This window comes from Strix uralensis, chromosome 9 (assembly GCF_047716275.1).
Source record: "Strix uralensis isolate ZFMK-TIS-50842 chromosome 9, bStrUra1, whole genome shotgun sequence".
NCBI classification, from domain to species: domain Eukaryota; kingdom Metazoa; phylum Chordata; class Aves; order Strigiformes; family Strigidae; genus Strix; species Strix uralensis.
Genome location: NC_133980.1, coordinates 20,643,630 through 20,664,160, shown reverse-complemented (window position 1 = coordinate 20,664,160; position 20,531 = coordinate 20,643,630). Strand labels below are relative to the sequence as shown.

General features: G+C 37.1%; 1 protein-coding gene across 1 annotated transcript in view; it reads right to left on the bottom strand.

The window, feature by feature from the left end:
• CUL3 (cullin 3) overlaps nt 1-20,531 on the bottom strand; it is a 59,470-nt gene that overhangs the window by 33,670 nt on the left and 5,269 nt on the right. Inside the window, exon 2 of the mRNA XM_074877698.1 lies at nt 5,871-6,068. Within this exon, the coding sequence (XP_074733799.1) occupies nt 5,871-6,068 (198 nt within the window). The remainder of the gene's footprint in view (nt 1-5,870; nt 6,069-20,531) is intronic.

Here is a 20,531-nt window from a genome sequence, read left to right as displayed (position 1 = left end):
ATTTACCCTTTGGTGTCCCAAACGTGTGCTCTGTTGTCATGCAATCTACGTAGCTTTTAGCTAAAATGTAAATATGCATTAAAAACTTCACCAGCTGTACTCCTAGTGAGCATGCAGAATCTCCCAGAACAAGAGAAACAAACTGACATGATTGCTTCCACTTCTTTAGTCAATATGGAAAAACAGGGGAAAGAGTATTTGTTAGATCACCCACACTGGTAAAATCTACCAAAGCAAAACTAAAAACATGATTAGTTTATAAGCACAGATAACCAGGGTAGGGACTGATCAGTTTTACCCAAGCATACGAGGCCATGACAGAACTCTTCAAGAATCAAAGATTTTTTTTTTTAATTTTTTTTTTTTTTTAAACAACATGGTGGCAGTGTGTCTTTATAATTACACACATCCATCACAATAATCCTACTAGACCAGCCAGGGCCAAACCACATACTAACTGGTAGCAAAAGGAGGTGCTTTGCCATGAGGTAGCAATGACAACTTGCTTCCAAAGCAGACATGGGAACGGTCAGATCTGTGCCACCTCTGCTCCATACTGTATGTCACGTGGCTTTCTGGAAACGTGTTTTAAATCCAGGAATGCACAACAAAACTACTCTAAAAGACTCTCTGTGAAGCTTCTCAATGACATTCTCCTAAATTTATTTTAAACTGCAGACAGATTTGGGAAGCCATTCTTTTAGTTGCTACAAAAGCCAACCAAATTATTGCTTACAAAAGCTGTCTAGTTAATAAGCATTGAACATGTTCGCTGTATGGGCCATGAATACAACAGTGTTAGAGGAAAACTCCAATAACACACAAAACATCTTAGCCATGAAAAGGCACAGTCAAACTACTGTGGTGGAATAAATTACTTGTGGTAAAAAAACCTGGACATCCACACTCTTCTATAGAGAAGGAAGCCCTTCAGAGACACAGCTGCTGCTCTTCCAAAGCCTTAAGAAAATTTCGATTTCAAAGATTTTTATCAGCAGAATGTTACTTTCAATTAGCTGAGCTTGTAGTGATTTGTATGACAATCTTTGCAGTTACGCAGGAAATTGGCAGGCATATCCAGCTTAAATAGGACTGTCCATATACAGTCTCAAAAATAAATTAGCAGCTTCATAATCTGTGTAAGGTCTTCTATTTGCAAGGATGAAATCTTGTATATAACTTCAGGCTCAACTGTACTTTACACTGGATATAGCTCTTAAGGAAATATAGCACCCTCCCCCACCAATCTCTTAAGAACAGTTTGTTGGCATAAGCTTTCAATACCTTTAAGTAACTCACTATTAAGTGTACACAAAGCAGACTTATGGCCTAGCATTTTCTCTCTTACAGTGTTTGGCCTGACACAGCAGCACAAATAGTTCAATTATGTAATTTCCACTACTGTAAGGACAGCCAGAACTTTCTGTGAGAAGCAGCAGTATAGAATGGCACTTTCTGAACTAAGACCTCAACGTCTCAGAACTTTTATTACAGAATTTCTTCATCTTATACAGAAGTCCAAGTAGTCAAAATGATAATCTAAAATTTTAGAGTTCCAACTAAATTAACAGATTAACAATGACTTTAACAGAAATGTCTGTTCACCCCTGCAGCTGCTATCCTTTTGCTGAAAGACAAAAAACACTGAACAACACTGATGATTCTGAATTGCATTTACTTTCTGGCAATTCCCTCACATCCTTCTGCCCTCCATATAATTGCAGACTTGCACAAGATCATCTTAAAACATCATTAAGGAAAGATAAAGGGAGATAACACTTCATACGTTGTCAGTCAGGCTTAGTGTACACCCTAATGCTCACTAATTAATTTATCTCCAACACAACTCCTCATGTCATTCCTCCCTATTTCATAGAAGTTACAGAAATAATTTCAAACACCCTGTAGGAGATTCCCACCTTCTCTCTCCCCTTCTCTCTGGGACACCATGATAGCAAATGTTAAAGCTGGCCATACCTTTATAAAGCCCAGAGTAGACATGCTTCCTTCACCCACACCTTCTGCACCAGCACCCCATACAATCCCTTCTGCTCTTAACAACACTACCACAGTAACTGGCTCTGTGCCCCCCTTACCAAAGGCCTTCTTGCATGCCTGCCTTTATTTTATTCTGAAATAGTATGCACCGTCGCTACCAAATTCCACTAGTTGTATCCGCAAAGACCACCATGTCATAAGGCATTCTGGCATGTCAGCAACAGACAGTCAACAGAAATGTTAGGCAAGATCAAGAAATCTTACAGGACATGAGAATATCACAAGCATCTCTTTCTTTTCAGTGATGGTCTAGTATCTCCCCCAACCAGCATGTTTCAGCCTATTTTAAGTTTAGGACAGTGCTTTACATCTCAATCTCTCATGTACGCTGCACAGAAAAACCAACAAAATGGTACTGGGTTTAGCCAACAAATCAATCAATTCCTTTGTCACACACACACAATTTATAGAATGTATCTGATGTTGCATGTCATTGTTTAGATTTCACTCGACTATGAAGTGTTCATAAAAATGAAGGGAACTTTAAAAGTACTACCTTGTAAATGTCAAGATTTTTTTTATTCTAACCCAAGTGATGTTGCTTATCATCAGATGGTTTAGAGAGCTGTAAACGAAGCTTTGAATTTTTTTTTTTTTTTAAAAAAAACCTTTTTCAACATTTGTACGAAGTAACAGACTAAGCTCAAGAAGTGTGAAGGAGGATAGTCCACATCAAGCTACAAGACTGCCGAAGGACAAGAAATGGGGAAATCAATGAAGTACCAGAATGTGCAAGAATTAAATGCTTGAATTAAGATTAAAGGTTTCAGTACTTTTTACTCAATGGTATTTTTAAATTCAATTCTACATGTATTATACTTTAATAATGATGTCAATACACGGGCAAAGACAAGTTTTGGCATGTCCTTACCTGTAGTAAAAACAAGGTAGTTCAAGACAGCTGACTCCTGTCAGTGATACAGAGTAAACTACCTGACTTACTACTGCCTTCATCAAGCAGTCAGAACCTGGTGACTGTAACTACAAGCCAAATTCAAAACCAAGCATACTTCAGAATAACTTGCTTGCGTGCTCGTATCTTGTATTGATCATGTTTGCACCTACCATTTTATTTACAGTTAAACAGGCTATAAAGACAGTACACAGTACTGTGTTTTCTTGTTGAAAAGTTGAATAATTGTTTTCTTTAAAGTGTTTGGTTTCTTTCTAATAAAAATGCTGAGGGACCACAACTTTCATCTAGCAATTAAACAAGCACAAAGCATAAATATAGCTCTTAACTGTGCCACACCAAAAATAAAAACTTTTGCTTTCCAAGCTTGAAAACTATTTGTAAAAACATCTGAAAAAATACACTGCCTCTACCTAGTCTCTTCATCTATTCTTAATTAACCAGTATGACTGGACTACTACAGGAAGGTAACTTTTTTATAGAGAGATAGTCAGCAGATGTGGACATCAAACAGCAATTCTGTTCAAGGATTGAAGCAATTCAAAATTTGGGTTTGGCTCCTCAGAAGCACTCCCTGAACTGAGTGTTGTCCTTTACTGAAATCTATTCTGCACATTTTCATTTTTATAAAAGTTAACAGATTTCATGAACAAAGTTTCAGTAGGTAAAATCCCCCTCTTCTGAACTCTAGCATCCACCATTGATTCTCTCAATACAAGTTTACATTAACGTTTAACAGAGAACTGCTCTTGGAAAGAGACACAGAAAATGCAAGATTCCTCTAACATTTCTGTTACCCTAAGTGTGAGGTTAAACAAAAACTTTTAATCTATTTTACAAGTACAAGATGCCATTATAGAACTGATCCTATTCTTAATAAACAATGCACTATTTTCTCCATACTTCTATCTGTAAATGCCTCAACAGAACATCCTTAAGCAAACCACCAAAAAGGACAAGGAGTAGTTTTGAGCCTACAGAAGTTTTCTTTATTGTTCAGAACTTTGACAAAAGTCACATTTTTTTTAATCTTTTCCTGGGATTATTTAATTTATAGGACAGCATCATCAGACATCTGAGTAATTTAGCCTTTCTAACTTTACAGCATTTAACTACTAAAAGTCAGTAGTTAAGACTTTTTTTTTTTTTAAAAAAACAAAACTTTCGGTCATCTTTTTCTATGTTACCCATACACAGAGATATAATTTGATTAATTATGTTAAAGATCAGAATACTAGATCATTGGAAAAGATACTTTTTTAAGCATCAGCTACAATAGCTTTAGGTGTCAGAAAAGCATTTCTCTACACTGGTAGGAGTGCAACCCTCTGAGCCAGTGCTGTGACTGTACACTCACAGGATCTTCTGCTCTTTTGTCAGTTTGCAACAACCAGCACTTCAGAATTAATTTTGCATATGGACAATTTTTAATATGCAGAATAGCTAGGAACAAAGATAAGATGCTTTCCTCAAATTAAACCAGGACAAACTAAAGCCTAGGAAGAATAACAGTTTAGTGTCATGATTATTAAGAACAGACTGTAAACATAGGCATATACAAGAACAAGGCACAAAAAGCCTTAGCCATTTACCACATTTTACATGAATAGTACAGATTATGAATGCACAGATTATGAAGACAGAAGTGTTTGAGAGTCACAGATGTGCTACAATTATAGAAAAGAGCCTTAAATTATTTAGCCACTTCATACAGGATGTTTCCTCTCGTGCAAACAGTAAAAAAGCCCTGTATTCAAAGTAGTTTTAGGCTATACTTGTCTGGACCACACCTTTGATAACTAAGATTTTAGAAAAGAAATAACACACCTCTCTACCACAGCAGTAACTCCAGTTAGAATGCACAAAAAGCTCCCCAAGCATTATGCATTATTTAAACATAAACCTCCCATGCACTCTCTGTAATTCAGCCAGAAGTAATCATCCAAGACATATGATGGTGTATGACTTTTCTTTTCAAATGTTATAATAACAGGACAAAAATCGGCTGCTCCAATTGGACCCACAGCCAGTATATGGGATCAAAGTGGACATGCATGTCTTTTCAAAGATAGGCAGCTATGAATGTTAGTTACTGCAAGGAGTAAGTAAAGCATCTTCCCTAGAGTTAGGATCCTATTACCACTAAATATTATCTGGACTCCTAAAAAGTGAGTTTTAACTTTTTTTCAATGACATACTTATTAATCAACCCTAAATGTTCCTCACAAAGACTGAAGAGGTGGTTCCATGCTTTAACACAAGATGTGAAGAGCCCTTTTCTCAGATGAGACATCTTCAGAAACAAGAAGTTTCTGCATGTCATTTTGACTGAATTACATGGTTTTGAAAAGGCTGAAATGATAGAATGCAGACTACTCAGGACTTTTGTTGTTGCTGAGCTGATGTTTTTGTACATTGCTTACTGCCTCTTTAAATAGCATAATCCTAGCACAACTCTCTCATTAACTTGTGAATTAGTTCATTAGCCCATAACAAACAGGTTCTTACATTGGTATTTTGTTCCACAGATGAAAAAACTGACTGGAAAACAAATCAAAATTTGTTCTGAGAAAGTCAAACACCACCAAAAGGCCACAAACATTTTTTACAAAATTCCCAGCTCTCAATAGTTATGGTTCAACTAAAGTTTCCTGCTAGAAACTTTCAAATACTTCCTACAGTCCCACCCTCCATCACTAACTTACAATAAACAGTATCTGGAATATGAAGTCATTTAAGCCTGATGTTAGCTCTAACCTACCATTTTTGAGGGTAGCAATACAATTTCAACACGAAACAACATAATAACATAACAAAGTTAATTTTTTTTGTTATTTAAATAACTATACAGAATTCTTTCATATAAGTCACTTCAATTTTAATTCATAAAATGACATACCTTGTTTATTAGATGCTCAGTGACCACTTCTCTTAGTCCAGTGTAGAGTTTTTCACCATGTTTATGCAACACCATTGTATATGCATTCCTATACAGCTCCTCAAAACTGAGACCACTATTGTTCTTACGCTGGATCTCTTGGATTGCATTTTTTAGAAGATCCCAAATGCTGTTCACATATTTCTCATCCATAGTCATCTGTAAAAAGAAAACAATACATGATTGTTTAGAATCAAGAAAGATCACTACAGAAAGTTATGTTCAGAAGTTGTAACTTTAGGAGCAGTAATTACTTCTTCAAAAATTTATGGATTTCATTATCACTAGTTTTCTCAAACTTGATCAAAAGAAAAATAGTATTTATGAAACTAGCAGGGATTTCAAGACAGTTACGAAAATCAGAATTTTGAAAAGGTTAATGCTTTTCTTCTTCAGAGCTGCAAATCCGCATAACCCAACTCCAGAACGTGTGCAGGTGGAAAGGCAGGTAATCGTAGACATGAGCGTCTTCCCTACTCTTCCTCCAGTGTTAACAACCGAGCTACTTGGTACCTCATAAATAGTACTGCAACACTGATCCGTTTAACCAGACCCCAAATCAACTTGTACAATGAAAGAGAATAATGTCTGACACAGAGTTAGCAAACTTAGTCATCTGCTTGAGATAACTAGGTATTCTTTGTTTACAGTAATGTACTAATGGACAAAGAATTATGTGCCTACAATTTAAATACTTATAGGTGTTGTTGAAAAACCTCACAAAGGTCCAAAATTAACATCTGCAGTGAACATATTTCCATTGCACAAATACGGTTAAATAACTTGTTACAGGATATGCATCAAGCACTAAGCAGAATATGCATCCACTTGATCTGTTATTCTGACACTATATACTTCTGTAAATACACCAAATAAAAACTACATAAAGAAAAATTCAAAGAGAGAAACTCTTAGGAGAAATAGTCTCAATATAACAGCAAACCAACTTTTGTACTCTACCACCTAGTGCTTAGTGTGAATCAGTTTACAATTGTACTTTACCAACGCAAAGGTGCTTCAAAATATGATGCTTTATAGATAAAGCAGTATCTGGCATGGCAAAAAAGTATAGCAACAAAATAACAGATGTCAGTATTGCTTGAAGTTTGTGATTTAGCCAACTTCCACTACTCAGCTGAAAGAGCTCGACTTTTTAATTGAACCAAACTTAAAATGCAGTGTTTAAAGTTAAGTTTGGTTTAGTTTATACAAAAAGGAACTGAACTGGCATTTTAGATCTAAAGAAAAAGGCTAAAGAGGAAAAAAGCCACTATTCCCAGAATTACCACGGAGAAAGAAAATATCCCCAAGTCTGCCAATACTGTCAAAGCAGCCTTAAAAATAAGATCTGAAAGTAGTCAAAGAACAAAGAATAATGGTATGACATGAGAGGAAAATCATGACCAGCCATGGTCTACCTCTCCCTTCCCTTCCAGTCAAAAACCACTAAGTGAACAGAGGAAAGACATGGAAGACTAGGTTTGCCTGCATTTGTAATCAAACACAATGATTAGCAGAACTTTTTTTTCATCAAAAGTACATTTTTGCATGCCATTTCAAAATATCAAGTTTTCTAGGCATGAAAGTACAGTTCATAATAGGGATAAGCCAATCACTGCCTTGGGAGGGAATAGGCTGCTGAACAAGATCAAAAAAAGACATGCACACTTCCATCCTCCTTGTCTTTTGGAGTTTTGGCTAAATACAAATATTTTCATGATAAAAAAAATCCTATCCTACTTTTTCCATTCGTCTGATACCAGATCCACTAGCCTACTGATCTGTATGTACTTAAGCAATACATCATTGTATATCTAAAATAAAAAAATCACCAACACATTGAAAAATTCTTAACTCTCTATCTTGCAAAACCAAAACCTCAAAAGTAACAGAAAAATGGTGAAACATTGCCCCCCTCCCCTTTTGCTTATTCTGCTATGTATAATATTGAAAGGTCAGTTATTTTCTTTTTAATTTGCATTTGCTATGTCAGTGCCTCTTCAGGGAAATTATTTTATAAAGCCTTCCCAAACAAGCAATTTTACAAGTACTGATAATGAAGGCAACCTTTTAGAATTGCAGAAAGCAATCCAAGTAAAAGCTTCTCAGTTTTTCTTTCAAAAAAACAAGGGTTTGTTTTCAAACAAGGCAAAAACTCAGACCACACTTCCCAATGCCATTTTCTCCCCTTGCTAATCAAAAAAATCTCCCAGCCAACGTGGCAGCCTTTTTATCTCAACCGCAATTTAATCGCTCACTGCATTTTTAATAAAAGTATGATTTTTATAAAACAGGCAAATCACCAGCCGCTAGTTTGAAGAGATATTACAGCATTACTGTTTCTGGGTTGGTCAGCTGGTAAACATTTCTGTATGTTGCAGATAAGTGGTACATCTAATAATTCAGATCTGTTCAAGAAAAAGCTAAAAGTGAACTGTTTAATTCTTCTTATTTTAATCTAAATGCTATAAAAATGAAGGAATGATTGTAGCATTATTTGCTCCAACCTCAATGAATACAAACATCAGCACAGAGCTTTCTGCCACTAAACAACTGACAAATCACTAACTGCTCTGGAAGCACAAGAAAGATCCATAAAAGGTAATTTTATCCTATGGAGATGTGTACTCCTTAAATATATAGAAATATTTGAAATAGTATTATAAACTTATCTTACTACCTTTTAAGATTAAGCATGAAAGACTGCTTCTCAGTGCAGCTTCCTATTCTGCTACTGACTTGCTTTAGATTACTATCTGTGGGGTTTTGTGGGAACAGGTTTGCTAGAGTTCTAGGATATGAAATTAGAAGAGCACTGTCTCCCAAAAGAGACCTAGCATAGCTAGCTTATTTGCAGCAGTGTTTCCTAACAAAGCAAAGACTCCTAATACTTTAAATAACTCCACTCTATCAGACAGTAAGTCAATGCAGTAAAGCTTTAGCAAAAATTTATTATTTCCTCTCCGCTGCTTAAAAGGTCTTCCTGTATCATTATCCTCAAAGTTATATAAGAATCACAATGACTAAATCTACCCTTGGATTATTTAACTCACAGGTTCATCTCTTTTCACCTCCCTTAAGTCAGGCTTGTATGCAGATTTAAAAAAAAAAAACCAAACAACTAAGCAACAAAGAAATTTGTGATGCTACTAGAACATTTTGGCATCTTTTAGAATTCTGTACAAAGGCATCTCTAATGCTATTAGAGAATTGTGATCCTAACGCCCCAGTCTGAGCCAACAGTGAAGATTTATGCAACTCTCTAGATCCCTATCAACAACAAAGCCTGTAAGTGATCCACTTGCACAAATATGAATATAGGATCAGAGTCCAAATGTTTTTCCATGCTCATTCCCAGATTTCTTCTAATGGTTGTACTATTTTAAAAGCAAACTCCACAGTGGTAATACAGTTGCCTTGCTTGTGCCTTCTATTCTTGAAGATTTAGATTACTGCTTCTGCTGGTGCTTTGAAAAAAAACCCAAACACCCAGGCTGAGAAAAGCTTTCAAAAGCAAAACCTCACTAATTTCAGCAGTGTTTACACCCAGGTACTAAGATGCCAGTGTCCAAAGAGAGGAATTACTTTTCTTGGGGAACGGGAGAGAGAGCAAGTCTGTTACTGGCAGGAGAGATAGCTGTTTATAAGAAGCCGCTAGTTGGAAAACTTCCACGAACCACTGCCCAAATGCTAATAATTCAAAGATGCAACTTGAACACAAACATCTGAACTCAAAGTGTAGCAGAAGTACATCTTGAGGAAATTAGACTAAAATATCAGTGTACATGAAAGTGCAATTGTTTTACAAAAAAAAAAAAAGCTCTGCAAAGGACTCAAAAGGTCCTTTATTCCACAGTACTGCCACAGTGCAGGATCAGATACATGCAAGCCCTTTCTTTAATAATGCTTGTCTATCCTATTAAAATCACCAAGACTGAATAAACTACCACTGCCATCAATCTATTGCCATTATCACCTGAAGAGCACAACACCAGCAAGTAAAGATAGTAACAGTCCTGAATATAGTTCTCAGTGTCTCCCTCCTAGAACCCAAGACTACAGCCACCACCTCTTTTCAGTAATTTTATCAGCATTCCCTAAATCAAAAGGGGCAAACAGCTAAACTCCAGTAGTTTTCGTATTAACATGTAACTTCATACAAAATATTAAAATCTCCCTTCTAGTCACATAGTTCAAAGGGAAGTGTAACATCCTGTCCCAGGGGAGGAAGAACCCCATGCATTAATACATGCTGGGGCCAACTGGCTGGAAAGCAGCTTGGCAGAAAAGAACCCGGGGCTCTTGGTGGACATCAAGTTGACAACAAGCCAATGGGCTGTTGAGGCAAAGAAGGTCAATGGTATCCCAGGCCATGTTTGGAGGGGTGTTGGCAGCAGGTCAAGGGCTCTACTCAGCACTGGTGAGACACATGTGGAGTACTGTGTCCACCTCTGGGCTCTCCAGTACAAGAGAGACATGGATATACTGGAGAGAGTCCAGTGAAGGGCCACAAAGATAACTGACTGAAGCATCTATCATGATGAAAGGCTACAAGAGACAGGTCTGTTTAGCTTAGAGAAGCCTTGCAGGGATCAAATCAATGTATATAAATACACCTAAAGGGAGGGGTACAGAAGAGGGAGCCGGGCTCTCTTCAGTGGTGCCCAGTGACAGGACCAGTGGCAATGGGCACAAACGGAAACACAGGAGATTTCCTCTGAACATCAGAAAAACTTCTTTTACCATGAGGGTGATCAGGCACTGGCACAGGTTGCCCAGAGGTTCTGTAGTCTCCACCCTTGGAGATGTTCAAAAGCTGTCTGGATACAGTCCTGATCAACTGGTTCTAGGTGATCCCACTTGAGCTGGGGGCTTGGACAAGATGACCTCCAGAGGTGCCTTCCAACCTCAACCATTCTGTGATTTGGTGATACGTATTACAGCTGTGCACCGAGGAAGGCAGAAAACCAGGACTCCTGTAGTAAGTGTGACCTATTAAAACCGCCACCACCAGCCTTCCAACTGAAACGCATCGCAGGATAAGAAAGGTGAGCAACAAAATCCTTGTGGTCATCAGTGGAAGCAGGCATTTGTTCCCTAGCTTATACCAACTACAGTCAAAGAACAACACTAAAACTCCCAGATTCACACAGAACATCAAACAGACCTGACCTACTGCTGCAAGTCCAGATTACTTTGCCTAGGAATAAATACTTTGGAGTGTAATTTCCATTCTATACAATTTAGTTTACATCACTGTTTCCTTTGAATGCAACTTCATTTCATATTCTTGTCAGTTGGTCATTTTGCCCTCAATACTACAGAAGCTGCTCCTCTTACATAAGCATGCTTGAAGTGCTGTGAATTGTAATGAAAGATGGCTACAGGAGTAAACTGTTAAGACCTGGCTGAATTCTTGATGGCTTACATACACCAGCTTACTTTTACTTGAAGTAGCTACTTAGTCTTCTTAAATGATAGGTGGTTAAGAAGGAAGTGAGGAAGAGGTAATACGTGTCCTACAGAATCTCGGTAGGAGTATCCACAGAGGTTTACCAACTAGCAGAAACAGGAGGCACATGACCTAGTACTCACAAGACTAGTGACTAGAGACAGTTTCTCAGCCTTCTTGCAGAAGGAGTCTCTAGACAAGTTCTATTAAGTTCTCAAAGATCTCAGACCAAACAGGTCATTGTTAATTCTCAGAAATTTAAACAGACTGTAAACACACTTGCAGGACATTTTTACTTTAAAAAAGTCGTAAACATTACTACTCAATTTTTCTACAGACTAGCCACAGAGTGTTTATCACGATTCTATACACTACCAGGTGAAACAGATCAATTTGGAAATAATTACTGCAGAGCAGTGTTTCTCAAAACTTCCAAAAACACAACCATCACCTGCCTCATTCCTTTCCATGATGTCCTTTAGGTCTAATACCCCAAAGCACTGGAATGAGAACCAATTGAAATTACAGAATGCAAGTGTTTATGCTCTTTGCCTCGAAGCAAGTGAGTGGATACTGACAATTAAAGTTAGTTAGCAGCTCTGGGAGTAAACATTTGCATCTAGTAATTGCAGTCTGTTCTCACTCCCCCATTTCCTATCCCTCAGCAGAAAAAATGAGCAGGAGCTGACTGCTGCCATCTGAAACTGCCACCACAGGAGTCCTGACCCACAGTCCAAGAGGCAAGGGAGGCTGTCAAAACTAACAGTCTTCACTTCCATTTCAAGACAGGGCATTCATCAAGATGGTATTAAATAGTCAGTTACACAACAACTCGGCATCTTTAGCCTGGATCCTTCATTCTGAATGAAGCTTGGCTGAGGTTATCCAGAAAGGGCAAGAGCAGCACATTTCCTGCCTCAGAACCTAATCACTACTTGAATTTTTACAAACCCTTCCGATATTGTTCATTTAAAAGACAAGAATTTACAATGACAGAGATATACTGTCTAGTGTTTGCTCCAAGAATATCTCTGAAAAATGACATACTAACATAGGGAACTACATATTCTTCAACTACAGAGCAGATAAAATGCACTCCTATTAATGACAAATGAAAAGCTGAATATCCACACTTCTCTGAATTTTGAAGTTCTCACAACTGTGCAGCGAGAAGCATATCTGGAAGAGGATACCCTAGCTACACCTCACTGCCTAAGAAACATCAGTATGTCAAGAAGCAAACAACTCCATAACACAGACTCAAAAATAAAAACAACTTATCTCTGAACAACCAAAACCACTAGGCACAAAATTCCTCAAGTATTATCTGAATAAGTTGACTGTTACACACCAGAAAACATGACTGGAAGCTAAGAGAAGGAGCATGAAGAAAGGGACGCCCTAACTTACTGCTGTTCTCCTGCATCTGGGCTACTACTCCACTTTGGCCATATGCTGAAAGAGCCACAGGGAAGTCATAGCAATGTGCTACCAGAACTGGTCCTAATAACTAGGCTTTTGCTCTTAGGCGACCTATAACAACAACTGGAGATGATGATCCAGTTTTATCCACATCTTCCAGGAGCGTCAGGAAATGCCTACTACACTATTATACTCCCTCAGAGGGTGTGTGTGGTGGTGGGGAATCTATGCCTATAGTTTCCCTATGGCTTCTGCCAGGGATCATTTACAACATTAAATATTGATACCATTTTTAATATCTGTGTTTTGTTCTTCACTCATCCCTTGACATTCAAGCCTTATCCTTGTTTGGGTGAGCAATCTCTATGCAAAACTTCTCCAGATTCCTCCCGCAAGGAATATTCATGGCCTGGACCATGCTCCATTCCAGGCTCAGAAGATGAGCTGAGTAATCAGTGCTAAGAGTAATCCCGTAAAGGCCAAGAGAAAAATCAACTCTAGTTTGACCCCAAAAAAGGCTCAAGCCTCTGTAGAAAAGGCAGGCTCCATGACAATACTCCATCAGTAGTAGAAATGCAGGAAAGGTAATACTCACCTCTCCTTCCCAGCTCTGTCAGGCTTTACTCAGCAGAAGCAAGCAGAACACATAATTAAGTCAAAAAAGGGAATCCTCTTTGTCAGCTGAAGCACCCGAGGGCTGCAGGATTTTAGGCAAAACCCCTTCCTTCTCTACTTTGCCTAAATGGGTTCTGCAGCAATGAAAAGCTATTCTGCCAGCATGGAGTGGAAGAGGTAAGTAGATTAAAAAGTGATTGTTCCTTGAAAGATGGAGTCATACCTCCTGCGTAGTGATTGACAGATTTGGTCTACCTCCAAGGCATTGTCCCACAGCACTGCTGCTCTCATCACAAAACAAGTGCTGCTTTGGGGTGGGGGCTTGAAGAGGAAGGGGTTTGGTTGGTTGGGTTTGATAAGCTCTACAGCAAACTGTAATATCCTTCAAGAACTTCCTTTTCTAGTAAACTTAAAGCCCAGGAAAAAAGATTTGTTCCTCCTCTCAAAAGGTAACATTTGTCTGCATTATAGGTAGACCTGACAGGAGCTTCACCACACAATAGCAATTTAACAGCCTATATGAAAAGTTTAAAACAAGTCTTTAATGGAAAATGTCATACTGCAGCAACAGTTTTGACATGTTTAAGAGACTGAACAAATTTAAAGAAAGATATGAAACTCATTTCTCTTTCATATTTTAGGAACTGATTCAAACGAATGAGACTAATCCCGAACTGCCAACATACCTCACTTACTCTAGATTTCAACTTTTATTAATACAATTTCTTAATTTCTCCCAAATGTCTCTCCTCAACTTCAGTCTTGTAAATCTGTGGAACATAATATCCTGGAGGAAAGGGGAAAAAATTAGAAAAACAACTCTTCCCAAACACCTGTTTCATCTAAACTGTGACTATGAACTATGTATATTTGAGCAGTCATGAGTTACTGAATAAACACAAGGCAGAAGATCTAAAACTTTTTGTTTAATTTCTTTCACAAATGCAAAAACAATGAAGACAACCTGGAGAGGCAGACAACTAAATATAAACTGAAACACAAAATTACCGAGTGCGGAGTCTGTGAACATGGACATCTTTCCATTTACAGACCTTTGCACACTTTCCCAACACTAACTCGTACTAAGTGTTTGTAACTACTAATAAGCAACATATACACAAAGACTAAGGTCAACAGTCTTTCATGAAATGGTTTCACAGCATATCCCAACTGTAGATGACAACATATTTAGTCAGCAGTAAATAGCAGAAGTGTAGTATGTAACACCACCTCTTTAATTCAAAACAAGATCCATGTGTATTCACTATTCTCTAACACCCTTGAGACTCGAACTTATCAATTCTTTCAATTTTTCTATTAGAGATGCAGACTCTTGCATGACATGTTAATAATTAAGTCCATGGACTAGACTTATGTTTTTCCTCTCCTGAAGGTCCATTAAGGGTGGTCCACAAACTACATTATGCTGTCTAAAAAAAAAAAAATATCAACTTATGGGTTCAATTTGCAATTTATGATGTTCAACTTACAAAATGCACCTTCAAGCAGTCACTCTCATTAATACATATAAAACCAGAATATTACTTGTCTGAGTGGGTCAATGAAAAATGAATGATAGCTCACCAGCCTCATTTTTCATTCACTTATTGGTATATATGGGTTCACACAGACCAGTCTTTAAGGTTCTGTATAAAAACTGTATCAGGAAGTTAAGTTAACAACATAGGATAATCAAAGTCAGTAAACACTGTATCTGTGATCACTTATACAAAGTTTACCTCTGTCTCTTATACACTCATATGTCTTATTATTTATTTTCCACAAGACCCAAACCTCTTGAAATACACACATGCTTTAGTCCTCCAGAAGGGCTGGATACTGGGGATAAACAAAGAAAACAGACCAAAATTAACTCCTTTTCAACATAAACTTTCAAAGATGCTACTAATTACACTAGGGACTTTATTCTAGAATTACATGCTTTGCCCAAAGAGGATAGCAGAATAGTATTTAATTAAAAATACAGAAATCCAAGTTTTTAAATTACTTTTTTTTTTTTCCCCAGCATCTGCAGACAAATATAAATGACTTTTTAAATACCAAATACTCTCTAAATGAGTAAATCTCCCCTTGTCATGGTGCAAGCTTCTGCTCACCTGTCATCATGTTATGAAACTTGTTTTTAAAAAAGCTGTATTTAAAAGGTAACAATTAACTGGTTTTGTTCAAGCTTCTAGAAGAACTGAACTGGCAAGAGGCTAAATATAGGAAGTTCTAGTTCAAAAGATAGTTGTCACTGCTACAGAATGGAAGTGCTTATACAACCAAAATAGTGACATTGCCTGTATTATTAACCAAGGTTCTTTTAAAAACATTCAATGACATTTCTACAGTGCTCATTACTACAGTGCCTGAAAATGGAGGAGGGTTATAAAACACCTATAATGAAGCTACTTATTTCCTAAGAACACTTCAATCTAACAATAGTAAAGAAGAATGGTCTATACCTCTGAAACTTCTCTTACTAATTTGGAAACTGTTACAGCTGAAGTCTAGATCTAAGTTTACACTTCAGAAAGTCTGACCTTTCATGTTTAACTTTGCAAGGTAACAGAAGCATTTTCAGATACAAAATAAGTTTTTAGCTTATTTCAGTAGTTGTATTGATTACTTAAGGTGCAAATGGGGAAAAAAAAAAAGAGTGTATTGGGTCAGGATTGCTTAACTCAAATCCATTCTGAATGAAACAGAGGAATACATACAAAGATTTGACACCAAAAATCTGTCTACTTCATCTCTCCTGCCTGAAAGAATAAAAATTATTATCAATATTTTGAAGACTAATGAGAAGTTCAGAGTTCTCTTGACTGACTTTAGAAGTAGCGATCCTAACACAACTTTACTCAAATTAAATCATGGAAAAAAAATTCTGTAAGGCTTGTGTAACAGCAGGAAATATGTTCCTGAAAGAAATACAATAGCTTTAAGGTTTCTATCCTAAACAAAGTTTGTGTTAAAAGAAAATATTTGAACCTAATTAGAACAGTAGAAATGGAATGAAGAAGAGCTGAATTTCTGGGAGTGGAACCATTCCTCTCAGCTGTCAGCAGGACCCTGGAGGTTTAGAAGGCATGGGGAGAGACAGGTAGTTCTGCACTTCAAGAGCTCAGCTGTGTGTCCATAGCTGTCAAACAGCCTCTTGTCAAAGGCGAAATGACAGTGGAAACAGTGATACAAAATTTTATAATTTAATAATTTATTATATTATGTAATTTATAAACTACTGGGCATACCCTTCCCCATTTACAGATGAGGGCCAGATCCTAAAAAGTTCATTCAAGTCATTGAGCATTCCACTGCAATAAAAATCTTAGAACAGACAAGGACACGCTTTCAAAATATGAGCACTATGTGACTATGAGCAAACCACCACAAAGTAAATTTGGCTGCATAATTGCTCAAAGCAACTTACTTGGCCATGTGCAGGCTCTTACACTGCAGTAGAAGGAAGGTAGCTCATTCCTCTTCCATGGAAATTACTTTCAATTTACGAAAGACTTAAGAGCAGTAAGTTGTTTGTTTGCCTATAACCTAACCAGATTTACTAGCAAGGATTAAAAATTGCTGCAACTTTCAAATTTCAATAGGATTTAGGTCCCTGACTCTCTTCATCTCCTTTTAAAACCCGAGTGTGGGACTGCAACATTCCAGATAATGTGCAGTTGGTTGTCTTAAACTGCCATAACAGATGATGGATGGGTCACTGTCCGCAGAAGCAGCACTATTACACCCCAGCCTACTACTCACATCACTCCTAACTCTAAATCACAGAAATATTTATTTTTTTCTAACCTCAGTCAAAACAGTTTAAAACTTTGATTCAGTATGTGATTGTACTTTTATTTGCTTTAAGACCATCATCCCAACACTACAAAGTAGAAATAAATAGCATTAGTTCAGTAAGAGACAAATTAATGAGGTTTTTTGGCAAATCTTTTCTATTGATGACTTGCATAATATCAGCATTATAATGACTTTAAAGAATGACAGAGATGCTGCGTGCCTCAACCCCAGTTAAGAACTGCCAGGGGAAAGAGCAACGCTGCTCTGCACATCCGTACTTTCTGTGGAAGGCACCAGAGTCTCCTCAGGGGTATCATCTCTCCATTAGTTCATTAACTTCCCAGCCTTGATGACCTGGATTCAGAAAGCTTCTCTGAACCACAAATGGCCCATTCCTTGCCCACTCAACTTCAATGCAAATCCCCCAGGAGTTATTTCTGGGTTTTTTCAATTAACCTACAGGTAGTTCAATATTATACAATTGTTCAAAAATCAACACTATTTAAAGAAATCTGTGAAATACACATCAATTTATACAGACTGTAGACACATTTCCTGAAGCCATTTCAAAACAATGAAGACAATGAACAATCTGGGAGGGATGAAGGAAGAAAAGGGGCGGGGGGGGGCAGAAGGACCTTTAGAGGCTTTGGGGGCTCCTCCATAATGATAACAGCCTAACAATTCAAAAACTTGTATAGTAAAGAAAAGATAAAATTTTATGGTAGGCAGAGGCCACAGAGGATAATTTTTTTCCTCAGCTTACTTCAGGGACGGAAAGGAAGATACACTTAATAAATCACTTATACATTTACAGATAATCAATACCACTGCATGCTGACAATAACCTTTCCCGGGGGATTTTTGCACCATATAGCGCGTATGCCATAGTCGGATGCACAAAGCAGCAGTGCCTGGAAGAGCAAGACTAATACCAAAACGAGTGCAACAAAAACCAAAAATCCAGAGCTACACATGGAAACTATATCCACATATGTAATATCAAAAAATAGGTCCACTCAGACACTACCAACACTTTAAAAACAGAAGTAGTGTGCAAGTAAAAAGAAAGTATTTATTTCAATAAAGGTTCTTCACATACAAATGTAAGAAACAGACACACACAGCCTGTACGTGTAGCGTAAGAAATGAATGTTATGAATTTTTGATGATATAAGCTAATCCAATTTTATATCACATAATTTAAATTGTTATTGTCTTCAATTGTTTATTCTCATTAGTATTAAACAAAAAATTGGCATTTCCACAAATGCACCTCATCCATAACCATAAACAAATAAAGCAAGTTATCTCTGTACATTTTGCATACTATTATACCTTATTTAAACTACAAGCAAGACAGTTTCAGCCCTCAAACACTAATTTTATGCACAACTAATTAAAGAATTTAGGCAACGCCACAGCAAGCACCATCCAAATGTAAATGTTTATTACAGTTTTGTCCTCCTTGCTGTACTTAGGTATTAAATGCACTTTTTTCCTTCCCTAAAATGCATATGTTAAAAATGTTGATATGGAAGTTCTTCTGTTAAGTCATCTTAACAGTATTTACTCCTGCTGATAGGCCAGTACTTGCACCTTCACAAAAGAACCCTTAGTGATCTAAAAATTCTAGTGGCTTTAACTGAACTTCAGAAAAATAAAATAATCATATGATAAAAAGGATGCTTGGCCATGCTATAGTCAGTACTTTCCTACTACTTGTTTCCACAAAAAACTGCCTCAGAATGCGAAACACGAGCTCACTTCTCGAGAGTTGATCTTCCGCATGTATAACTACTGGAAACCAAAGATAACATCCAGTGATCATATGCACAAGGTCAAGAACCTATTTTGGACTGTAACAGAATCACGGTGCATTTTATGAATGGACTCAACCAAACTATTTTAAGAAAATCTGTCCCAGTCTATCACAAAACGTTTTCACTACATGCAGAGAGATTATCAGATGCTGCAGATGAGTCATGGTGATGACAATTTAAAAGCACCTGCACTAAGACTACCTGTCCTACAGATCAAAGCCAAAGACTTCAGAGTACCTATTTGAAATTATGAGAAGTGTTGCCACTTGTGCCATGTACACCTGCCCAGAAGAGATTAAAAGAAGAAACATTTTGAAAAACTAGTAATTTTTCTAGAAAAAACCCTTGTTTTTATGTTACTTACTATTATTATAACTCTTTATGTAGAATACCAGAAACTCTTGATCAGTTTTATAGCAACTCTCATAAATCCCTTTTACCTACTGCTACCACTGGAAAACAGTAATTCCTGTATAGTAGTGCATTATTAAACAACACAAGAATGAGGGGGTGGAGAAACCTACCAAACCACTTGAAAAAACTCAGATTGAATTAGCTAGTATAAAAATCTTAACAGAATGCTAGTGGTGTTACTTTACACTCTTGCACGAAAAGCAAGCAAATTTCAAATACGGGCAAGATACATAAAGAGCAGTACTCTTTCCAACGCCATGCAGAGGCACTTCCTCAAAACTCATACCAACTGGAATGATGATTGCTCAGCACTTAAGACCCAACTAACAAGGAAAAACAAGAAAATTTGCAACTGAAACCTGAACATCTACAGAACTCAGAAATTCTAATGAGATTAGACCACAACTAAAAAAGACTCTGTACAGGGTGTTAAAAAAACACCCCAAACAAAAAAAACCACCTACAACTGCTCAAAGTCTACCTTGGAATTAGTGTTATCATCTCTTAAAATTCTAAGGGCATTCAGTCTGCTCATAGCATTACATTAAAAAAAATAATCTGTGATAACTGGAAGGACTTCATAAGATTTACTGTCCAGTAAACAGCAAGTATTTCTGTACATTTCTGTAATTTACACCAAAACAACACCTTTTTCCTTTGAATAAGATAAAGTGGTTTAGTTTTTTGGTCTGTTTTATTTCTAGGTTTTAAACCTGCTAAAATTTTAATTGTGAACATTAACCTATTACTACTGTATATGTTATATGGGTTAATAGCTAAGATGCTCTTATAAACATGTTTGAGAATATAAAGTAATCAGGATTCACAAAGCCAGCTGTGTAAAACATTAAGTTAACTAGGTGGCCTTGCAACACTCAGTGGGTTTACATTATTTTAATCAGAGCTGAAAAAGCCTGCAGTAAACCATCCTCATCCCATCCTCCATACCTCTCCATTCACTCACCAAGACAGCACACATGCTCTAAGGGTTATAGACCAAAGCAGAAATATATGTATTGCTTACATAACCTGAACACTTAAAAATTTAACCGCAGTACAATGTGTTTTCTATGGTCTATCTGTTGCAAGATG